The following is a 19,684-nucleotide window of genomic DNA, read 5'->3' as shown; positions in this document are numbered from 1 at the left end:
ACCTTAATTGATTCTCTCATGGCAATATAGGGGCAGGTTATTAATTCCTTGCTGGTTTGGTGTCATCTCACTGTAATATAAAAGTGGGTTTACATTACCTGGTTACATCTCATCACAAGTTAGTGGGGTAGGGGTCTGATAATTGGTTCAATCTCATCGCAAGATGAAAATCAATAAAATAAAATAGAAACTATAGGACTCCAAAGAAATGCTAAAATATTTTTTCAATTATTTATTTGGTGGAAGGACAATTTTTCTCAGCATCATTGATAGAAGAATGAGTGTTTTCCTAAAATTTTGTTGGTTGCTATAAGAGCAAGAACAATAGTGTGGTCAACAGTCAGCTATAGCGATTTGCCATGTCATCTAGAGATAACTTATAACCATCATGTGTAATAGTTGGGTATAAGAATGTATCATTTTTACAATATATGTTCCATCTTTTATTCTCACAAAGTGCCTAGAAGCAAGTGATAGAGCCGACTTTTGCATGAGAGGCCACTTACCTTCTCTCTCCTAATTTCTCTCCTCGAACTAAGCAAGTATTTAATATTTTTTTTCTCTTATAGCTAGCTAAGTGAATGTTATTGTACTTGCTCTATTATTCCTCTCTTTTCCTTGCTTTGAGTGATTTGACACCAGCCAACTAGCAACAATAGATATTCATAAAATTCCATCCATAACAGCTAGACACATTGTGTTCTCCATTGTCATGAGGCCAGTTAGTTATGAGCTTTCTCCCCTAACATCTGCTGCTAATAATCCAACAGTTCTCCTCGTACCATGGTGCGCCTTAGTCATTGGTGACCATACTAAAAGTTCAAACCAGATAAGTGGATAACTAGCTAACCATCTCGGAGCTACATTCTTGGCATTTGTTAAATTGATGTTCATGAAAATTGCATGAGGATTTTCAACACTCGTCACCTACCTTTCTTAGGTTCATGTTAGTGGGATATCACCATCTTGCTTCAAAATAAAATCAGAGGTCTTATGCGTAGATGACATGCTCTTTTTACCCAATGGATGAAAGACTAAAAATTGGTGATGGGCAACTCTCAAGTCTCTGCAATTTCTGTTATCCTCGGAAATTTCATGTCGGCTCGGGTGCTCGGCCACAATGTAATTTTGGCATCTCCTTCAAGGCAAAGTTAAAGTGACTTATGTGAATATCAAGGAATATCTATGCACCTTTTCTGGGATTGTTCATTACCATGGATTCGACAATTCTAGGAATTCTTCATATGCCCTGGATAGGGAAGAGGCACTCAAACTATGGGATAAAGAGATTGTTCAACAATACATCAACATATTGCATGACATGGAAATTGTCAACCTGTACCTGATGCATTTGGAAAATACATCATGTAATGCAATATTTCAAGTATACTTATGAGCCCTAATTTTGTATTGTGGCGTAGCTGTAGCTTTGTATGGTTGATTGTCAATAACATACCCTAATTATTTTATTTTATTTTACCAACAATAATAGGGGTTGCACGATCACAATATTCTAATGTTAGCATGAACGAGCTGAACAAAAAGAGGACAATATAAACAGTACATTTCTTATATTTATCATTGTTCTATACATTGCACACTATATACTTCAACCACTACATAATGTTTATTTTTAATCAATATTCCCGCTGTGGAGCGCGGGGAATCATTTAGTTCCTCTAGTTTCACTAGATATCATACGCAACCCACCAATTATTATTTGGACAATTCTTTCCCAAAAGAGTATTTGATTTATTATCTTACGATGAGATGGAAGTAATTAATTGACTCCTACCACATTACTTGTGATGATGTGTCATCATCTAATATATATAATCCCATTTTTATCCTACAATGAGATGACACCAAACCAGCATATGTCTTGTACTGCCATGACAGAAGCAATTTTGACTTGATGTGAATATATGGCAGTAAATATATAATTTAAAACCCAACGAATGTTGCCTTGAGATGGAAATTTTTAATAGAAATAGTGAGCCAATGATAGCCATCCAATTGTATAATATATTTTCCCTGGAAATAAGTAAACAAATATTAATTCCACATTTTAACGAATGACACTTCCTTGTACAAAAACCTTTATAGTGGTGAATTTCAACAAGGAAGCAATTATGAAAAGATGTCACTCAGTATGTTGGTTGTTCAATAATAATGCAGAAATGAGTTGGAGTACCATATGAACGCTAGTGTTCCTTATCTTGCGATGAAATGGCAACAAATAATTGTTACCAAGATTTAGATATAGCTAAACAATTTAGTAACCATTTATTGTCTTGTCTCCCCACTGCATGCATGTCATCTACTATTAGAGATTATCATGCCTTAGTTTAGTTCAATCTTGGTAATTTGACAGTGTGTACAAGAAGATAAAACAAAGTAAATTTTTGATGATTTTAAATAGATAACAAAAAAGTAATAGGGCTATGTAGATAGGTGAAATGCCTACAAACTGTGAGAAAAGACAAATGAATCACACATACTTATACTTATACATATCAATCAATCAACATGAATATGGGATAACATGTGACAAACATAACAACTATTTAGACAAACAGAACTCAAGACAACGCAAGGCATGAAAACATATATATCTAAAAGCACACTTTAGGGTTGTCAACCGATAAGGCATCATTGATCTTTTATAAATCTCCAAATTTAAAAGGAGTCCCATGAAGAGTGGAGTAATAGGCATCCTAATCTGTAGTTGTACTATCTAGCATCAACTTAAACATTTCCGGGCATATTTTACCATTAAATTACCAATAGTCGTTAGCTAGCTCGATCGCTTTCATCACCCCGTTGTTTTCATATTCCAGTACCAAAGAACTAACCATGCACGAGAAGATAGTTCATGCATCTGGTAAATTTCTAAAACTTCCATAATTATTTAAAAAAACATGTGGATTTCATATCCCCGTCACATTTATCCTTCCTGAGTTATGCAAAGAATTAAGCATCGAATGATCATGATTACAGCGATAAGTTGTCACTCCTAACCAGGATGGGATTGATGAGTTGTGAGGTGTCCAATATACGAAGCGCTTAATGAAATGATATAACATTAGCCATTAACTAGTTTGATTGGATTCACCACCCTAATACTAATTACTAATCCACCAGAAAGGTAGTTATGCGTGAAGTTTGATTCAAGTGTATGAGTTATGAGGTATGAGAAGAGATGAGCTTATGTCTTCTTGTGCCTAGCAATTCATCATGCCATAACTCACTTCTTAGGAATATCCAGTTCTTGCGGGTGGGAGAAACTAGAGATCGAGCTAAGCCACCTGGTGATTCCCAAACGTCCATGCAACTGTAATTAAAGAATTATCAAGTTCATCATAGTTTAGACACCCGACAACTCATCAAACTCTTCCTAGTTTAGACATATGACGACCTATCCTTGTCATCATCCTTAGAATCTTAGTTCTTTGCATACTTGAGGTAGCATGCAGAGATGCAACGAGAATATGTAGTGCACATATTTTCTTAATAATTATCATCTTTGCAATATCATGTTGAGTTGAATGTGCGTAGGATGTTGTATATGAAATCATGTCAGGGGGAGTGTAATTCTCATCTCATATCCTCTCTGTTTACCTAGTGGTGTCGTGTGTATGAGAAGGTATGAACTCACCGTGACGCTGCCACAAGTTAACATAATTTTAGTGGGGGGAAAGCTTAAGTGCGGGCACTTCCTTCAAACTTCGATCTGGAAAATATTAAATATGTTTCTTGATAATTCGAAAGGGCTTTGGAAGTTTGAATAGGGCGAACATGTTTATGTAATTGATCGATGAAGGAGGCCAGTCTAGCTAAGCATTTAGCTTTGCTTGCTTACCACGCAACTCAACTAGTGCAACTCAGCTCTCGTCTCAACGCGTGTGCTCGGTTGACCGACTATATAAACATGTTCATCCCACTCGTGTTTCAAAAATCCTATAGGATTCTCAAGAAAAATACCCGAACACTTTTTGAATCTTGAGCGAAGTGCCCACACATGAACTCTTTCCCAACTTGTGTGACAATGTAGAGATGAGCTCGTATCTTCTCATACATGAGGACACTCCCCATGATGAGATATGCATATACGATATCCTGCATCCAACTTTGCAGGAGTTGCAGTTAGCTATAAGAGTTTTAGCACTTCTCTCGCATGAACGACATCAACTGCGATGTTTAGTCGTCACATGTTCAAACTAGGATGAACTAGGCCATGTAGGTGAACTATCTTGCTATATCTTGTGGGCTCGTGTAGTCATGTTTATATAATAGTGAAAAAGAGTTGAGATGAGCGTTGCACCTCCCATGGTAAGTTGGACATGGCGAGGTGCAACACTCCTCTCAACTTTTCTCAAGTGTATACTATCTTCATCCTAAAAATGATGTCCCAACTTTATATAAGTTCGCTGTTCGCATGTATATATATATACTAAAATACGTCTAGATATTTGTGTATCGAGATAAAGTTGAGACAACCTGATGGAATAGCATAATACTACCTCCGATTCAAGAAATAAGGCGCCCTCGTTTTACGTGCTTTTCGTTTGACTAAGAATTACTTCAAATATATAAAGATTGTTTGTATGAAATTAACATCATTAGAAAGTGCTTTTCAATACGAATCCAACGATACTAATTACATATAATATAACCAAGATTTTGTTGCTCAATTTTTATGGTCAAAGTTCGCCTTGAAATACGCGTGCGCCTTATTTCCTGGGACGGAGGTAGTAACGATTATTATTCCATCAGGTGACAATCTTTGGACGTAACATCGATGTAGCGATGTACATACCCAACCTTTGGACGTGACAATCAACATAATTGTCGTGGCGGTCATCCTCATCATCTATACAGTTGTCATATGCGAACAGTTATGAGAGTGCATTGCACATGATGAGCTGTACATACGTAACGTTGCATGCCAACTCAGGGTGCATGATAACTCAGCATGAATATAGGCCAACTCATGCAGAGAGCATTCCTCCTCACGACTCTTCTCCCTCACGCGCCGCGCCGCGCCTATATAAACGACGCAATCCATGGCACCCACCGTAGCAAATCCATCCCACTTACCGTAGCCCAGGAGGCTACACACACTCCCGTCTCTCAGTTCCAGGCCGTTTGCAAGGCAATGGCGCGTGGACGACGCACGACCACGGGCCGCCAGAAGATCGAGATCTGGCCGATCGAGAGCGAGGACGCGCGCCAGGTATGTTTCTCCAAGCGCCGCGTCGGGCTGTTCAAGAAGGCTAGCGAGCTGACAATCCTCTGCGGCGCGGAGGCGGCCGCCGTCGTCTTCTCCCCCGCCGGTAAGGCCTTCTCCTTCGGCAACCCGTCCGTCGAGGCCATCTTCGAGCGCTTCGATCCGATCGGGATGGTGGCCGGGGGAGGAGGTGCCGGTGCCGGCGGCGGCGCCGGAGAGGACATCAACCAGCTGGTGGCGGACCTGAACCGCCAGCACGATGAGCTGACTGCGCGGCTGGACGCGGAGAAGGCAAACAAAGATCAGGCCGACGCGGCCATGGCGATGGCGAAGGAGCGCTCTGCACCGAGCCCTGTTGCGGCGTGGCTGGAGGGCTACGTCCGCGACAAGGAGGAGGAGGAGCTGATGGAGTTCGAGGCGGCGCTGGAGGTGATGCAGGCGCGCGCAAACCAGGAGCTCCAGGACGCCCTCAACCACAGCCGCGACATGGCGGCCAAGGCCCGCTCCAACATGGTTCCTGTGACGGCACCGCAGCAGCAGCCCCTCGGCATGGGCGCCGCCGGCAATGGTGGGTTTGATTTCGATGCAGGCAGCAGCAGCAGCAGCGCCAACAACGGCGCAGAGATGGATATGCAGATGCAGCTGATGATGACCATGACGCCCCCACCGCCGATGTTAGAATTGGACGACATGGAGATCGAGATGCTTCTGCAGGGGTTCGACTTCACCCCCTAGTGAGAAGTTTCATTCTTCGCATGCAAGCATGGATGTGCATGAACTCACAAGGAGATTGGACTCTAGCAATTGCTACCCATGGTCAATAATAATGCGTCGTCGGTTTAGTTTGTTTCTCTCGATTGCTACCCATAGTCGTCATATGCATCTAGGTGATGGTTATCCATATATGGATGATCAATGCATATGTAATCGTGATGATGTTGTCTTCAGTCTTCACCTATCGCGGTGCATCTGCTTCGGCTCATGCAACACAACAGTTTGGGTCGTTCGATTATCGGTGTAATGGCTTGCAATGTGGTGCTTCAAATCAATAAAAATACAAGCCTTTTTTTATTTACTCTCCATAGCTGGCAACATTGCAAATATACAAGGATCTATTGTGTGTCAATACTCAATACTCATTATTCAAGCATATTAAGCTGATCGATCTGTAAAATTAAGCCCAATGAATGTGGCCTCCTCAATCTGGTGGTAGATACGTAGTACTACTCCTAATAAACATAGCCAATAATGATACTCCTTTTTTTCGAGGGAAATGGTGATACTCCTTGTAATTGGGAGTTTGGAAAACGGTCTCCGGAGTTACGTGAGCCCAACAAAGTTCTAGAGATAGGGAAGCCAGACAAAAAGTTTATGGGGGGAGGAAAATAGACAATATTAAAGTTAGGAAAAAATTGATAACTCATTTTTGCAACGATACCAAGTTAGTCTCATTTGATCATTTGCAAAATTAACCATCCGTGCCCCGAATCGAATGGTTGATGGTACAGTTGTAGTTGATTTTGTCTTGATGGGAAGAGAGCACCTTGCTGCCAGCTAATGAGTACACGTGCACATTACGATGGTAATTACTCGTTTCTTCATGAGCAACCATTTTATTTGGCGCATGATATACACATGCAGCAACAAGGCTGGCTTGTTGCATGACACCTCATGTGTGTGTATCAAAGTTAGCCACGCACATATTTTCATCCACCTAATTTGTAAAATAAAATTGTGTTCTCTTGTCAACCGTCTCATGCCATGTTCATATACCCTATTATAGATTCAGTGTTTGTGATATAGTAGGAATTAATTAAGTTGCGGCGCGGCGTCACCGTGCAGTTATATGGTTGTTTTAAGAGCCATGTATATATCTATATTTTGCTTACAAATCCTATGAAGAATCATATTGCAATGCTCATGGGTCAAAATTTGATTTATTTTGGAAATTAAGCAAGGCAATACTTACAGAAAATACATGTACACTCAACCGTAACTCTTGGCTTGGTTGGGTCAATATTTTGCAGAGATGGTCTGGGACTATTAAACAGGCCAGGCCAAACTGTTGGGCACCCTTACAGTCGCATAGAAGAATTCCACATGGCTAATCAGAGCTGAAATGGCTATAGACCTATGGAGTATTCTTGTACTAAAAATTAGTCAGACACCCCTACAATCATGTATGGAATGGACAGAACATAATTCCTAGCTATCTTTCAAGAATGAAGCCCTTTCTTCGCCATCTACTAGTTGAATGCCCGTGCTTCGCCACGGCTCCTTACTGTATATTTGATAGCGTCAATGTTATACGGGTAAACATATAATATATGTAAATATTATAAGTATATCAAAAAAGAATAACCATGTGTAGTATTAAAAATATTTATAGAATAAAAACTCGGAACATATGTAGGATAATAAAAACTCAAGTATAATACTTTCTCCATCCTACAAATGCAGTCTTCATATACAAATAAAGGAAAATGTCAATTCTTTCCACCTCTTTTTTTGTATGAGTAGAAAACCAATATACATGTCGTAATAAAATAAAGAGATAAATATTTATAAACTTAAAGTAATAATGGTAATAAAAATAGTTTATGTGAGATAATGGTGCACTTCTCGCGGTCAAGTTCTCGGTGAACAGGTCAAAAAAATATTCATGGGCAAACTCTCACAAAGCCTCAAGAGAAGGACACCGAAAAACAATCGAAGGGGAATCACTCTTCTCTTTCCCCCACCCTCTTCTCCTACGGCCACAAGCTAGCACCGTTGTGTGCTTTCCCATGCTCCACATAGCCTCTCCCCGCCACTTGCTCTCCCACACCCCCCTTACTTGGCCCTTCCCTTCTCTCTCGGGACCTTGAGTAGCCATACCTGTGGCCTCCTCAACCACCACCGGACCACACGGATTCCAGCTGTTGGCCGGTAGGCCCTCCGACCCCATCAACTGCACGCCCAAACCGACGGTGAAAACCGGTCCCAAAGCTAGCGCGGTGCCGTCGAACCATGCGGTCATTGGGCCATGGCCCATGGCAGGCGTCGGTCCCACCCCAAAAAAGCTTCTCCCACACGTCTTGCTGGAGGATGGATGCAAGGTTATGCTTATGTTGCTCGACGCTGCCGGCATTGTGGCAAGCTCATTGTGGCACATCCCCACTACCCTATCCTTCTGTTTAAATGCGAGGTCTAAATCTAACTTGTTGGTTGATATATTTAAGAGTTTCCTTTGATCGTATTGGTTGCATAGGAATATTTTATTTAGGCTTTCATACAAATGTCAACTAAGGATGAGTTTCTAAGTTTAAGAAGTATTTGACATATCAGAGTTATCGGAAGAATCTCGGTGATCACATGGATACGTGAGCATGCGTTGTATATCTGACACGTGTCTAACGCCCGTCTGTTTCTCCGTTTGGTAGAATCTTTCAATCCCCATGGCCGCACGACCTCACTAACCCACCACGAGCGACTCCCTGTCATGCCGTCCAACCTCTTCTATCTTCTCGTTCCTATCCGTCTCACCTCATCTGCAGTTATCCACACCTGATCCTCTCCCCCATTGCCGCCGCCGCGCAGCACCACGCCGGGCATGGTCGCCGTCTCTCCAACCTCACTTGGTCCTCTGCTACGGGCTGCAACTCCTCAGCCCCCGGCCTCCCCTGCCTTGAGCTCTTTCGCAGCTGCTCCATTGTTCCGACCATGGGAGACACGGATCAACAGCGCCGCCCTCCGATGAGAAGGTGGGATGGTGGGGAACGGGACGCTTCCATACGCATCCTCAACATCGCGCGCGGAGCCGAGCTGAGCCGAGGCCGGCGGCGCTGGCACGTTCGCCAGTCTAGGCGAGGCTGGAGGCAGTGGCCCCGCTCGTAATTGATCTAGACTCTGATGCGAGCCACCCTCTTTGTGGTCCCGCTCGAGCGCTGCTCGTCCTCTGGAGTAGCGACCATGGGAGACACAGATCGACAGCCTCAGTTTTGATTCATAGAGGCCTGTATCAGCTCGTTTGTCATGGTTTGTTTTGGAGAAGAAACTCGATTTAGTCTTGAATGATTACGCAGCGCTTCCTTGTTTTTGGTTGAAGTATCTGGTGTTTAGTTAATTAGCGCCGGAGATTTGGCGAGCTCCAGATTTGGTAACATGAAGAATTCTCAATTCATGGTTGCGCCTCTTTGTGGCCCTGCTCGTGCACCTCGGCTTCCCTCTGCGCCACGGCCCGGTCGGAGACGCCAGAGGCTACTGCGATGGTGAGCTGATGTATTCTACTAGTTGACGGACGGGGAGCTCCATTGGTAGCTTCTATTTTTTTCGATTTGCTGATTGCTCCTTTGTTCTAATTTGCTGATTTGCTGAATTTTTCGATGTATTCTACTATTTTTTCGATTCGCTGATTTGCTGATTCCCGTCTTCTAATTTTTTCATTAGTGAAGAGGCAGAGCGCAGCAACGAGCTCCGCGACGGCGGGAGGCGCAGCGCAGCCACGATCTCCGCGGCGGCGGAAGGCGATGCGCAACGGACTCCTCTTGTTCTGATCCCCTCCGTGGCAAAATTCTTCGGCCCTTCCACCAATTTCCGTCGGGAGACGCTCGTATCGTATGGAGCCCGGGTGAGCTGAGGCCGGAGGAGCTGCGCCGGTCAAGGCTTGGCCGGAATCCGGGTCGCCGGTCTAGGCGAGGCCGAAGGCGATGACCCCGGTCCAGGTGACGCCGTTCTGCAGGACCAGTTGGGCGACGTCGGGCGAGCGGCCATCCGCGCGGCGTCGGTTACCGGGTGACGCCGATGAGGAGGAGCCAGAGGTGTCCGCCACTGCTGCTCTGGCTCGTGCTTTCTGTGATTCGATGGCAGGAACATTCTAATCTTTGTTCATATAACAACATCGTGAGAGGCGGTTTATTTCTCAGTTAATTCTATATGAGAAAGAGAGCACGCAAAGAGATTTTGCGGGGATATTTTTATCCATTGGGAAGGAGAGACATCGCACAGCGAGATTGGGCCCTACAGTGCAGAACAGCTAGCACAAAGGCATAAAGTAGATTTCACGTCCGTTTGATGGCCGTGAGCTTCTCGTGGCGCAGAGCGAATCTAAAGGCCAATCCAACGATAAGGAGTGCGTGCGCAGCTACCCATGTGTGTAGCAAATCCACACTCTCAGAGTTATCATGCAATGTCATGTAAATAATTTCCCCCCGTGTTTGCTGCTTTGACACTTATTTTAGGAGGGACGCACTCAATTAAGTAGCACAAGTATCATGTAAATGACTAATATATCACCCAATGCAATGATAAATATCAAGACACTGAATTCCATTTAGCAGCTACACCTGTATACAACTGGAATAAAATCACACACTTGCTTTGATTCCATCTTCTCTTTGCATTTCACCACAGGGCTATTTCTGCTATAGCAATTTGGAGTTCATCAAAGCGCTGATGCCATTATGATTTCTGAAACTGCTCCTGTGAAGTAAGTCTTCAACCTGTCATAGGTTCTAAATTCGTTCAGTTTTTGTTAGGGTGTACAACATTCAAGCAATTAAGTAAGCAGTAGAGTATTGGTTAACATTACAACTGATAATTTTCAATTTGAGTCACTATACATCTTGCTGTGAAAAAAATATAAGAGCTTTTATCTTCACAATCTATCGAATACAAAATAATTATAATATCTAATCACTATATTACAAAAATGTACTTGTTAAACTGCACCCAGATCTCTATATTTATTTCCCATATCATTCAAAGGGTTCACAAGCTTTCTGGCCCTTCAAAATACAACGAGGGACCTCAGAATCTGAAATGTTCGATATACATATAAATCGGATTGAGAAATCTGGTTAAAAATACTAAACTCAAATGAATATTACTGTACTGATATTTAGTGCTAGATAAATTTCCATGCCACCAAAATTAGAAGCACCAAGGTTCTAGCTTAATTGATTGGTTCCAAAATTATTCCCTGTGTAATCCATGATATGATACACTTTCCAAAAAAATGTCTAATTGATTGGTTTCAAAAATATTTACTTGTTTATCTGAAGGCATAAGATTGATCATTGTGTACCTCCTTTGATATGTTCTTCTATAGTTGCTAGGCGTTGATAGAGGAGACTTCGGCAGACAGATGCAGATGAGTTACACGGACTCTGGAGAAGCAAGGTAACTGCACATACGCTAGAGAAGCACCATGCCAGAGAAGCACCATCCCTTCCACTCCGCTGCCACCCCCCGTGTGTGTGCTGCCTCCGGATCTTGAAGCTCTTTCCATGTGCAGCATAGCCCCGTGTAAATATCTAAAGGGGTCATGAAAAGTGCAACACTTACATGGCATCACCACAGTCTAGCAAAATTTGCCATCCAAATAACATCCAGAATGTGTTTATCGCATCATATATAATGCCTAAGGAGTAAGGATCCATCCTAGACAGATCAATTGCAGAAAATATTAATCTTCAATGACCACAAGATCAGAGCCAAAGAACAACATCCGTCCACTATACATGACAACATATCAATATCACATTTTTGATTCACCATTCCTGTTTAGTCTGGAATAAAATTTGAGTGTTTCAAGAAGTTGAATACTACTATGAGCATGTTGTAGTTGAAACAAAATGAAATATAGCCATCACATGATAACAAATACACCGAATTATGTTAAGTAAATAAATCACTACATACTGCTTACACGAACAATCAAATGCAAGGATATCTATGATAGGTAAATGTGAACTTTTCATGTAGCTAACAACAATAACGTTTCTCCTAGACTCCTGCTCTTAGACGTGTTGTGCGTAAATTCTTAATGTGACGTAGAAGGACAATACGTAATGCAGCTATTTGATTGGCAAGAAATTCAGGAGCTCGCTCAAGGCCTTGGCTAGCTCAGAGCTATTCCATCGATGAATCAAGGAGGTCGCTCAACAGCCTAGCATCTGGACATTTAATCAAACAATGGGGTACACACAATACACATAATGTTAAGCTATATGTGAAGTGTCAGCAAATCAATTCATAGTTTAGAAGAGTGGGGAATTAATAGATTGCCTGCTGCAGGATGCCGCGAACTGGCTCATCTTGTCTTACATATCTATTATCCTGGCGCTTCACCTCCCTATTGTCTCTGGTCAGTCACATAGCATCGTCATGTCAGATTGACTCACCAGTCACCACAGGCTGAAAGACAGAATGAGCATGGAACTTACCGAGCCAAGCACCCCTGCTAGCGAGATCGGGACGGGGATCAACACCAAATGGTATACGTGCGCGTGAGTGCTCCAGGAGTGCGGTTGCGCGGCCGGCGCATCAAACCATTACCGACTGAAGGGCCAATTGTGCACGCGCATACGCTCAAGGCCGGATCCTCGATGCACAGCCGCTCGTTCCCGGGTTCCTCGCCGGCGTGGACTTCCATGAAGGCTTGAGAGTTTGGACGGTTTGACACTCATGTCAGACATTGTCGGCTGCGTCCTGGCCGTCTTCGGGTTCGCGCTGTTGCTCCTAGTAAGGAATGGGGCCAGCCACGCGGGATTGCAGCAAATTGCACGACGGCAGAGGAAGCCGCCAAAAATCGCGACCGGGGCGGCGCCGCATGAGAGGGAAGCAAGGCCGTGACAGCGGGTTGCTCTGGCCGCTGCGAGGAGAGTTGATCGAGATCTTTTCAGATTAGAGGAGACATTGCGGATATATCGCGGTGCAAAAGGCAGGTTAGTTCAGGGGAGACTGAGCCCTGAGGGTTATGATACGAGCCTTGTGCATGCGAATATATCTCCACGAACTGAAACGAGGAGAAGATAAAGGAGATGCGAAGGATTGGAGCCATAATTTCGGGATTTATGCCAACAACTGCTCGCTGGCATAAAACTTAGAGAGAGAAACGCGGGTAGAGATAAGATTTGTTAGCTATAGAGCGCGAACATGGTGGGATGGCTATTTTCAAGAGTATGTTGTTGTTGTGCGGTGGTATTTTGCTTGTAAATTGGACGGAGTGTGACATCAAGAGAAGTGTGACATTGCATGTTTCACTTTAATAGTAAAGACATAGACACTAGCAGTCTAGAGACCAAGAAGAGTTGATGGAACTCCAATCTCCATGTACGGACAGAGGTTGATACTCCTGTGTTTGCATACATACCAAAATAAATAGCATAAGTACCCATGGTAGCATCACCATTCATCATCAAATGAACTATCAGTAGGAATGTCTCTACACCTAATCCCTCATTAGATCTTTCCACTTTTTATAAATTACTTCAGACCAAAAGGGGCACTACTATATGTGGACAATTTTCATCATTGTATAAGCACCATCATCGAAGCATGCAAATAAAAACATAGCAGGTCCAGTAAATCAAGGAGACTGAAAAGCGCAGCCGCCGCTAAGTGAGTTCCAAGATCATATATGTTTGTCACTTAAGTGCTGGAAGTCTGCAAGAAAATATATTCGCGCACATAAGATAAATAAAGGAAACAACTGCCACCCAATAAAAAAAATTCAACAAACTAAGTTGTTACATTTTAGTTTCATTGATTATTAAGCATAATAAAATGTATATATGGTTTGAATATTATCTTCTTGCTGGACCCTATTGTGAAAGCAGAAGATATGGCAGATAACATATTAGAAATCTTTTGCATGAGATATTAAAAATTCCTATATGTGTTATTAACTATATGCTTTTTTTTTCTGAAGATTGGGCGACAACTTTTAAAATCCAAGTGACAAAGAGTTTCTTATTTCCAATTGTACATACACAATATTTTAAATATGTACATGGTGTAAATTTTGTTTTTCCGGAAAGGCTGTATAAATAGCTTTTTAATTAAGCTAGTAGCAGATCCTAACTAATGGGTGTCCTCATTGAGTCTTTGGCTCGTGAATGTAGCTGGAAAGAGATTCCATCCCACCCTAGCTGAACAATCTGAAAGTGAAAAAACTAATATTATGATTCGGCAATAAAAGTTATAAATGAAATAATGTTACTCGGCCCTAGTAACAAGCACTAAGAACAACAAAATTACATTAACAATCGTATACAAGCAACAACAAGATAGTCACCTCAAATTATGATAGGTATTCATCATTACATAAGATATCTCATCCAATTCCCTTACACCCCACACTTACAAGGGGAATTACTCACACATGGCCATGAAGACAAAAGGGTTGATGAAGTTGTTGTTGGAGAAGAGCAACCTCAAATAGATGGTGAAGGAGTTGGCCATGGTGGCGGCTTTCCGTGGAGGCGGATACCTAGGGTGGTGGCTGCCCTTGGGGCCAGAGGCATCTTGCCCCTTCTTCTATGGAGATGGTGCTAATGGGATCCTCCTCCTCCTTGGAGGCTACCAAGAGAATGATTTATCTTCACAATGGCTTGGTGCCTTGAAAATGCTATGGTTTACCCTCAATATATGGAGTTACGGATGTAAGGTAAGTCATGGGATTGATGCCTCTTTGATCCAAGGGCTCTTGGTCACCTCTAGAACATTTCAAGGCCTTCCTTATGTTCCAAGGAGTCCAACAAACCGACCATGGGTCTAATCCATCAAGTACGGAAATAGTTCGAGTCAAATACTTTACCAACTCTCGGATTCCCAAAGTTACTTTTGTACACTCCGATAAATCCGGTCCAGAGGTGGCATCTGTGACAAACTTTATGTGTAGAACGAAGCTTGGAAGATTTCCAACAACTTTGTAGGATTTTTTTTTTGGGGGGGGGCAAGTTTTGGAAAATTCTCCAATAGAACTTCTTTCATTATTTGTGCACTTTTGTAACAACTAATAGGCTATTACGAATAAATATAATAAAATTGATAAATATTTGGGAATTTAACATAACAAAATACAAAAAACATGTATGCATTTTACATGCATCACTCGGAGGTCTCCCTCGAGGGGCGCTGCCGATTTTATAAAGGTATCATAATGTAAAGTACCACCAACCCTCTTATATTGCTTCTTATCTTTCCCATCCACCATATCATCATCATTCATCTCACTGGACAAAGAATCATCGTGTTGACATTATCCACTTCCTTACCAGTCTTCTCGGATTCAAACGCCAAGCGGTTCTTTGCTAACTTATTAGTAAACGGCACATTAACATCATCTATTAACTAGACTTGAGCCATGTCCATTAAATCTTTTTCAATCGACATATTACCCCTAGTACAAGAACATTTTAGATGTTGTGGCCAATAAAAATATGTCCCTCGACCATGATTAACATTTAAAATTTTAGAGAGTGGATATATGTTAAATCGAAGTCTTTGGTGAGGGCATTACCCTTCGGGTAACCGACATTGACCTACCTCCCCTGGCCCAAAAAGGGGCCCACGAGCTTCACTGCAACCCAAGATGGACCAATGCGTCGGTTGCAATGATGAAAAGATGGAAGGAGACGGATTCTTGACGAACAAGACAAGAAGACGTCACTTAAGACAAAGATAGAATAGATCTCATTTTAATCTAGTCGAATCCATGCCAAATCTCCACCCTCATAACCTACACAATCGATCCCGCATACATTAAACCCTAGAAACATTGTCTCTCGGCGAGATCACCACCAAGAAATCTATCGGCTGCCCCATTGTAACATTTTTTCATTGATAATCAAGATCAGACAAGCAGGAGTAAGGGTTTTACCTCATCGAGGACCCCAAACCTGGGTTGATCTCGCCTCTTGCTCGTTTGGTATCTAATGTCTAGTGCTAACCTGTAGCATTCCATCAACCCTAAGCCTCTCATGGTGGGCATTGCCGAAGAGCCCTCTCGCCAGTCTTACTACAACCACCACATGTAGTACATTGGATCTCTGACATGGACACCTTGAGAAACCTTAAGACCCACGTCGTCGTGGAAAACCTAACCGGGCAATCAAACTATGGGCCAAGAAGTACGAGAGAGATCTATCACGCAAGTGGGACATGGAATTGAACTTGTAACCGAGCACGGTCAGATATCGGAGAACAGAGATTGACCTGGACTCGTCGCTGCTCTTGCGAGTGGGAGGAAAAACCCTAAACAAACTTAACTCAAAATAACGCAAACATGAATCCATGCATAGCTAAAAGTACAATCGCCGGCGTTGTCACCCGATAAAGCAGTCTTGATCCTTATATATCAATCTCCAAATTAGGAATGAAGCTTGCGATGGACATCCTAATGTGTTGGAGTATCATCTAGCATCAACTTATAAAGTTACTAGAATAGTAATCCATTCATTACCACTAACTTTCAGCTAGCTCAATCGCATGCATCCCTTGTTGTGGTTATTCCACTAGCAAAGAACTAGTTATGCATGAGAATAAAGCCCGTGTGCTTGATAAATTTCCAAATTCCTCTATAATTATTAAGGAAAACATCAGGATTTCACATCCCCATCACATCTATGGTCACTAAGGCATGCGAAATGTTGAGAGTGAGGATCATGATGTTGACGACAAGTTATCACATGTTCAAATTAGTATGGGCGTGATGAATTGTGAGTGTTCAATATACGAAGCGCTTGATGAGATGATAATCCATTGGCCATTAAGTAGCCCGATTGAAATCACCACCATACTACTAGCCCTACTACTAGATGCTAATCCATTAGAACGGTAGCTATGCGCGAAGTTCAAGTGTATGATGAGTTGTACGTTCGAGAAGAGATGAAATCATCTCGATACTACTAGAAAAGTTGACGAAATTTTGGCAGAGGAAAATTATAAGTTTGGGCACGTGATCCAAATAAGTATGAATATTTTCTTGAGAGTTCTAAAGGAATTTTAAAATATAAGTAGGGAAGACATGTTTATATATAGTCTGTTGATGAAGGATATGAGTTAAGATGAACATTGTGGTCTGGTCGTTGATGACCCAACTCAGTAAGCACAACATAGTTCTCGTCTCCACTCTGTGCTTGATTGACCGACTATATGAACACGTTCACCCCACTCACATATCTAAAATTCTCAAGAAAAATATTCAATTTTTTATAAATCTTGAAAGTAAGTACCTACACTTAAACTTTTGGCCACCTTTTGTTTTTAACTTGTTTGACAGTGTAAAGATGTGCTCACATTTTCACATATACTTGACAATAGAAGGTGAATAGATAGGAGATGAGATGAGAATTACTCTCTCGATGATGAGTTGTCATACACGATATCAGACATCCAACTCAGCAAAAATTACCATACACGACGAGAGTTATGAACAATTTTCTCACATAAATGGCAACGACTACAATGATGCATTGTCACATGTCCAAACGAGAAATGTATTCATCCGTGGCCACATCTCCATGGTGCTTGGAGCCCAGCAGGGCCAGAAACCCTTTAACGGAAGCCAGGCCAGCAACCCCTACACACTATCGGATGACACCGACCGCAGGACCCACCTGAACTAGACCAGCAGATCTAGGGCAACCTTGGCCGTGACGTCCTCGAGCACCACGAGGAGCAACGATGCGGCGGAGAATTGGGCGAAGGGCCAACCGGTGCAAGGCAGCTGCATCTGGGCGCAGCCATCGCGCGTACCTCTGGCCCCAAATGGCCGCCGTGAGCCGCCTGCCTAGGCGCTGAGCTATCGTGGTGCACCACCGCCGTGGCCTTGCCGCTCCACCACCACGCATTACCGAGACCACCTGTCCGCGCGAAGAGATGAAGCAGGGGTGCGTCATCCTCACCCCACCGTGTCTTCGACGTACGGGGCGCCGCCACCACCTCCGACGATGCTATGTTTTTTTTTGGTGGGGGGGGGGGGGGCCGAGGAGAGATCTCCTTAGCCAAGTTACGTGAGTGTGCAAGATGAATTGCGCGTGATGAGCTGTGTATACGGTACATTCCAACAGCCAACCCATCGTGCGCATATATGATATAGCTCAGCGTGCGTATACATAATAACTCAGCATGAATATACGCCAACTCATTCAGAGAGTATTCCTCCTCACGACTCTTCTCCCTCACGCGCCGCTATATAAACGACGCAATCCATGCCAGCCCGTAGGCCGTAGCAGATCCACCTCACCTACCCTCGCTCTCTCTGTCTCAGTTTCAGGTTTGCACGGCAATGGCGCATCGCCGCACGAGCATCGGCCGCCAGAAGATCGAGATCCGGCCGATCGAGAGGGAGGGGGCGCGCCAGGTCTGCTTCTCCAAGCGCCGCTCCGGCCTGTTCAAGAAGGCCAACGAGCTGGCAATCATGTGCGGCGTGGAGGTGGCCGCCGTCGTCTTCTCCCGCGCCGGCAACGCCTTCTCCTTCGGCCACCCCTCCGTCGAGGCCGTCATCCAGCGCTTCGACCCCACCGGCACGGATACCGGCGGCGCCGCAGAGGACAACACGCTGCTGGTGGCGGACCTGAACCGCCAGCACCAAGAGCTGCGCGCGAAGCTGGACGCGGCGAAGGTAAAGAAAGATCAGGTCGACGCGGCCATGGCGATGGCGAAGGAGCGCTGTGCGGGGATCCCCGTGGCGGCGTGGCTGGAGGCCGACGTGCGCGACATGGGGGAGGAGGAGCTGATGCAGTTCGCTGCGGCGCTGCAGGTGGTGCAGGCCGCCGTCGCCGCGCGCGCCAATCAGGTGCTCCAAGACGCCCTCAACCACGGCCGCGCCATGGCGGCCAGGAACCGCTCCAACATGGTTCCCGTGACGGCACCGCCGCAGCAGCTCCTCGGCATGGGCGCCGGCAGCTATGGTTGGTATGATTTCGGTGCAGGCAGCAGCGGTAACGCCACCAACGCCGCAGAGATGGATATGATGCAGCTGATGATGATGGGCATGACGCCGCCGCCGCCGCCGCCGCAGGTGTTCGCCGTCGCCGACCTGGACCAGCTGCTTCAGCAGGGGTTCGGATTCCCCGGCCTCTACTGAGAAGAGGATGCGAGTTCATTTCCCCCGTTCATTCTTGGCATGCATGCATGGCATGGATGCATGCCTGTATGGACGGCTCAGATGAACTCTGAAATAGATCGGGCGCTGGCTAGCTAGCAGATCCGATCGTGTCTTGTCGTTTAGTTTGTTTGTCTTGAATTCTCCATTGCTACCCTTAGTCATATGCGTCTAGGTGATGATAATCCATCTGTGCGGATGATCGTCCATGCATATGAAATCGTGTTGCTGTCTTTCAAATTTCAGATGTTGCGGTGCACCGGCTTCGGCCCCTGCAGCTTGACAGATTTGGTTCGATTATCGATCGGTGTAATGGCTTGTAAACTGTTGCTCTAAATCAATAAAAAATACAAGCATTTTTACTAACTCCGCATTGGATATATATATACAAGGATCTATTGTGCAAATACTCATTATTCAAGCATGTTTAGCTGATCGATCTGTAAGATTGTGCCCAATTAATGAAGGCGTCCTTCATATGGTGGCAGATAATTCCAAATAAACATACCCAATAGTAGTACCAGGGGCATGAGTAATAAACAAACTATGGCTAGATAAGTCCAAGATTCAATTACCTGCTG

At 43.9% G+C, this 19,684-nt stretch overlaps 2 protein-coding genes across 2 annotated transcripts; both read left to right on the top strand.

Annotated features, from left to right (window-relative positions):
• The first annotated feature begins 5,101 nt into the window (after positions 1-5,101).
• Positions 5,102-6,301, top strand: LOC127346147 (uncharacterized). Its single transcript, XM_071827024.1, has one exon. It carries the CDS (start codon positions 5,159-5,161, stop codon positions 5,963-5,965), a length of 807 nt encoding a protein of 268 aa, XP_071683125.1. The 5' UTR covers positions 5,102-5,158; the 3' UTR covers positions 5,966-6,301.
• Positions 6,302-18,243: 11,942 nt separating this feature from the next.
• Positions 18,244-19,444, top strand: LOC127346148 (MADS-box transcription factor 3-like). Its single transcript, XM_051372692.2, has one exon. The coding sequence runs from the start codon at positions 18,285-18,287 to the stop codon at positions 19,083-19,085; it is 801 nt and encodes a 266-aa protein (XP_051228652.1). The 5' UTR covers positions 18,244-18,284; the 3' UTR covers positions 19,086-19,444.
• Positions 19,445-19,684: the final 240 nt, after the last annotated feature.

Source organism: Lolium perenne, chromosome 3, assembly GCF_019359855.2.
Source record: "Lolium perenne isolate Kyuss_39 chromosome 3, Kyuss_2.0, whole genome shotgun sequence".
Lineage (NCBI taxonomy): Eukaryota > Viridiplantae > Streptophyta > Magnoliopsida > Poales > Poaceae > Lolium > Lolium perenne.
This window is presented reverse-complemented; position numbering and strand designations above follow the sequence as displayed.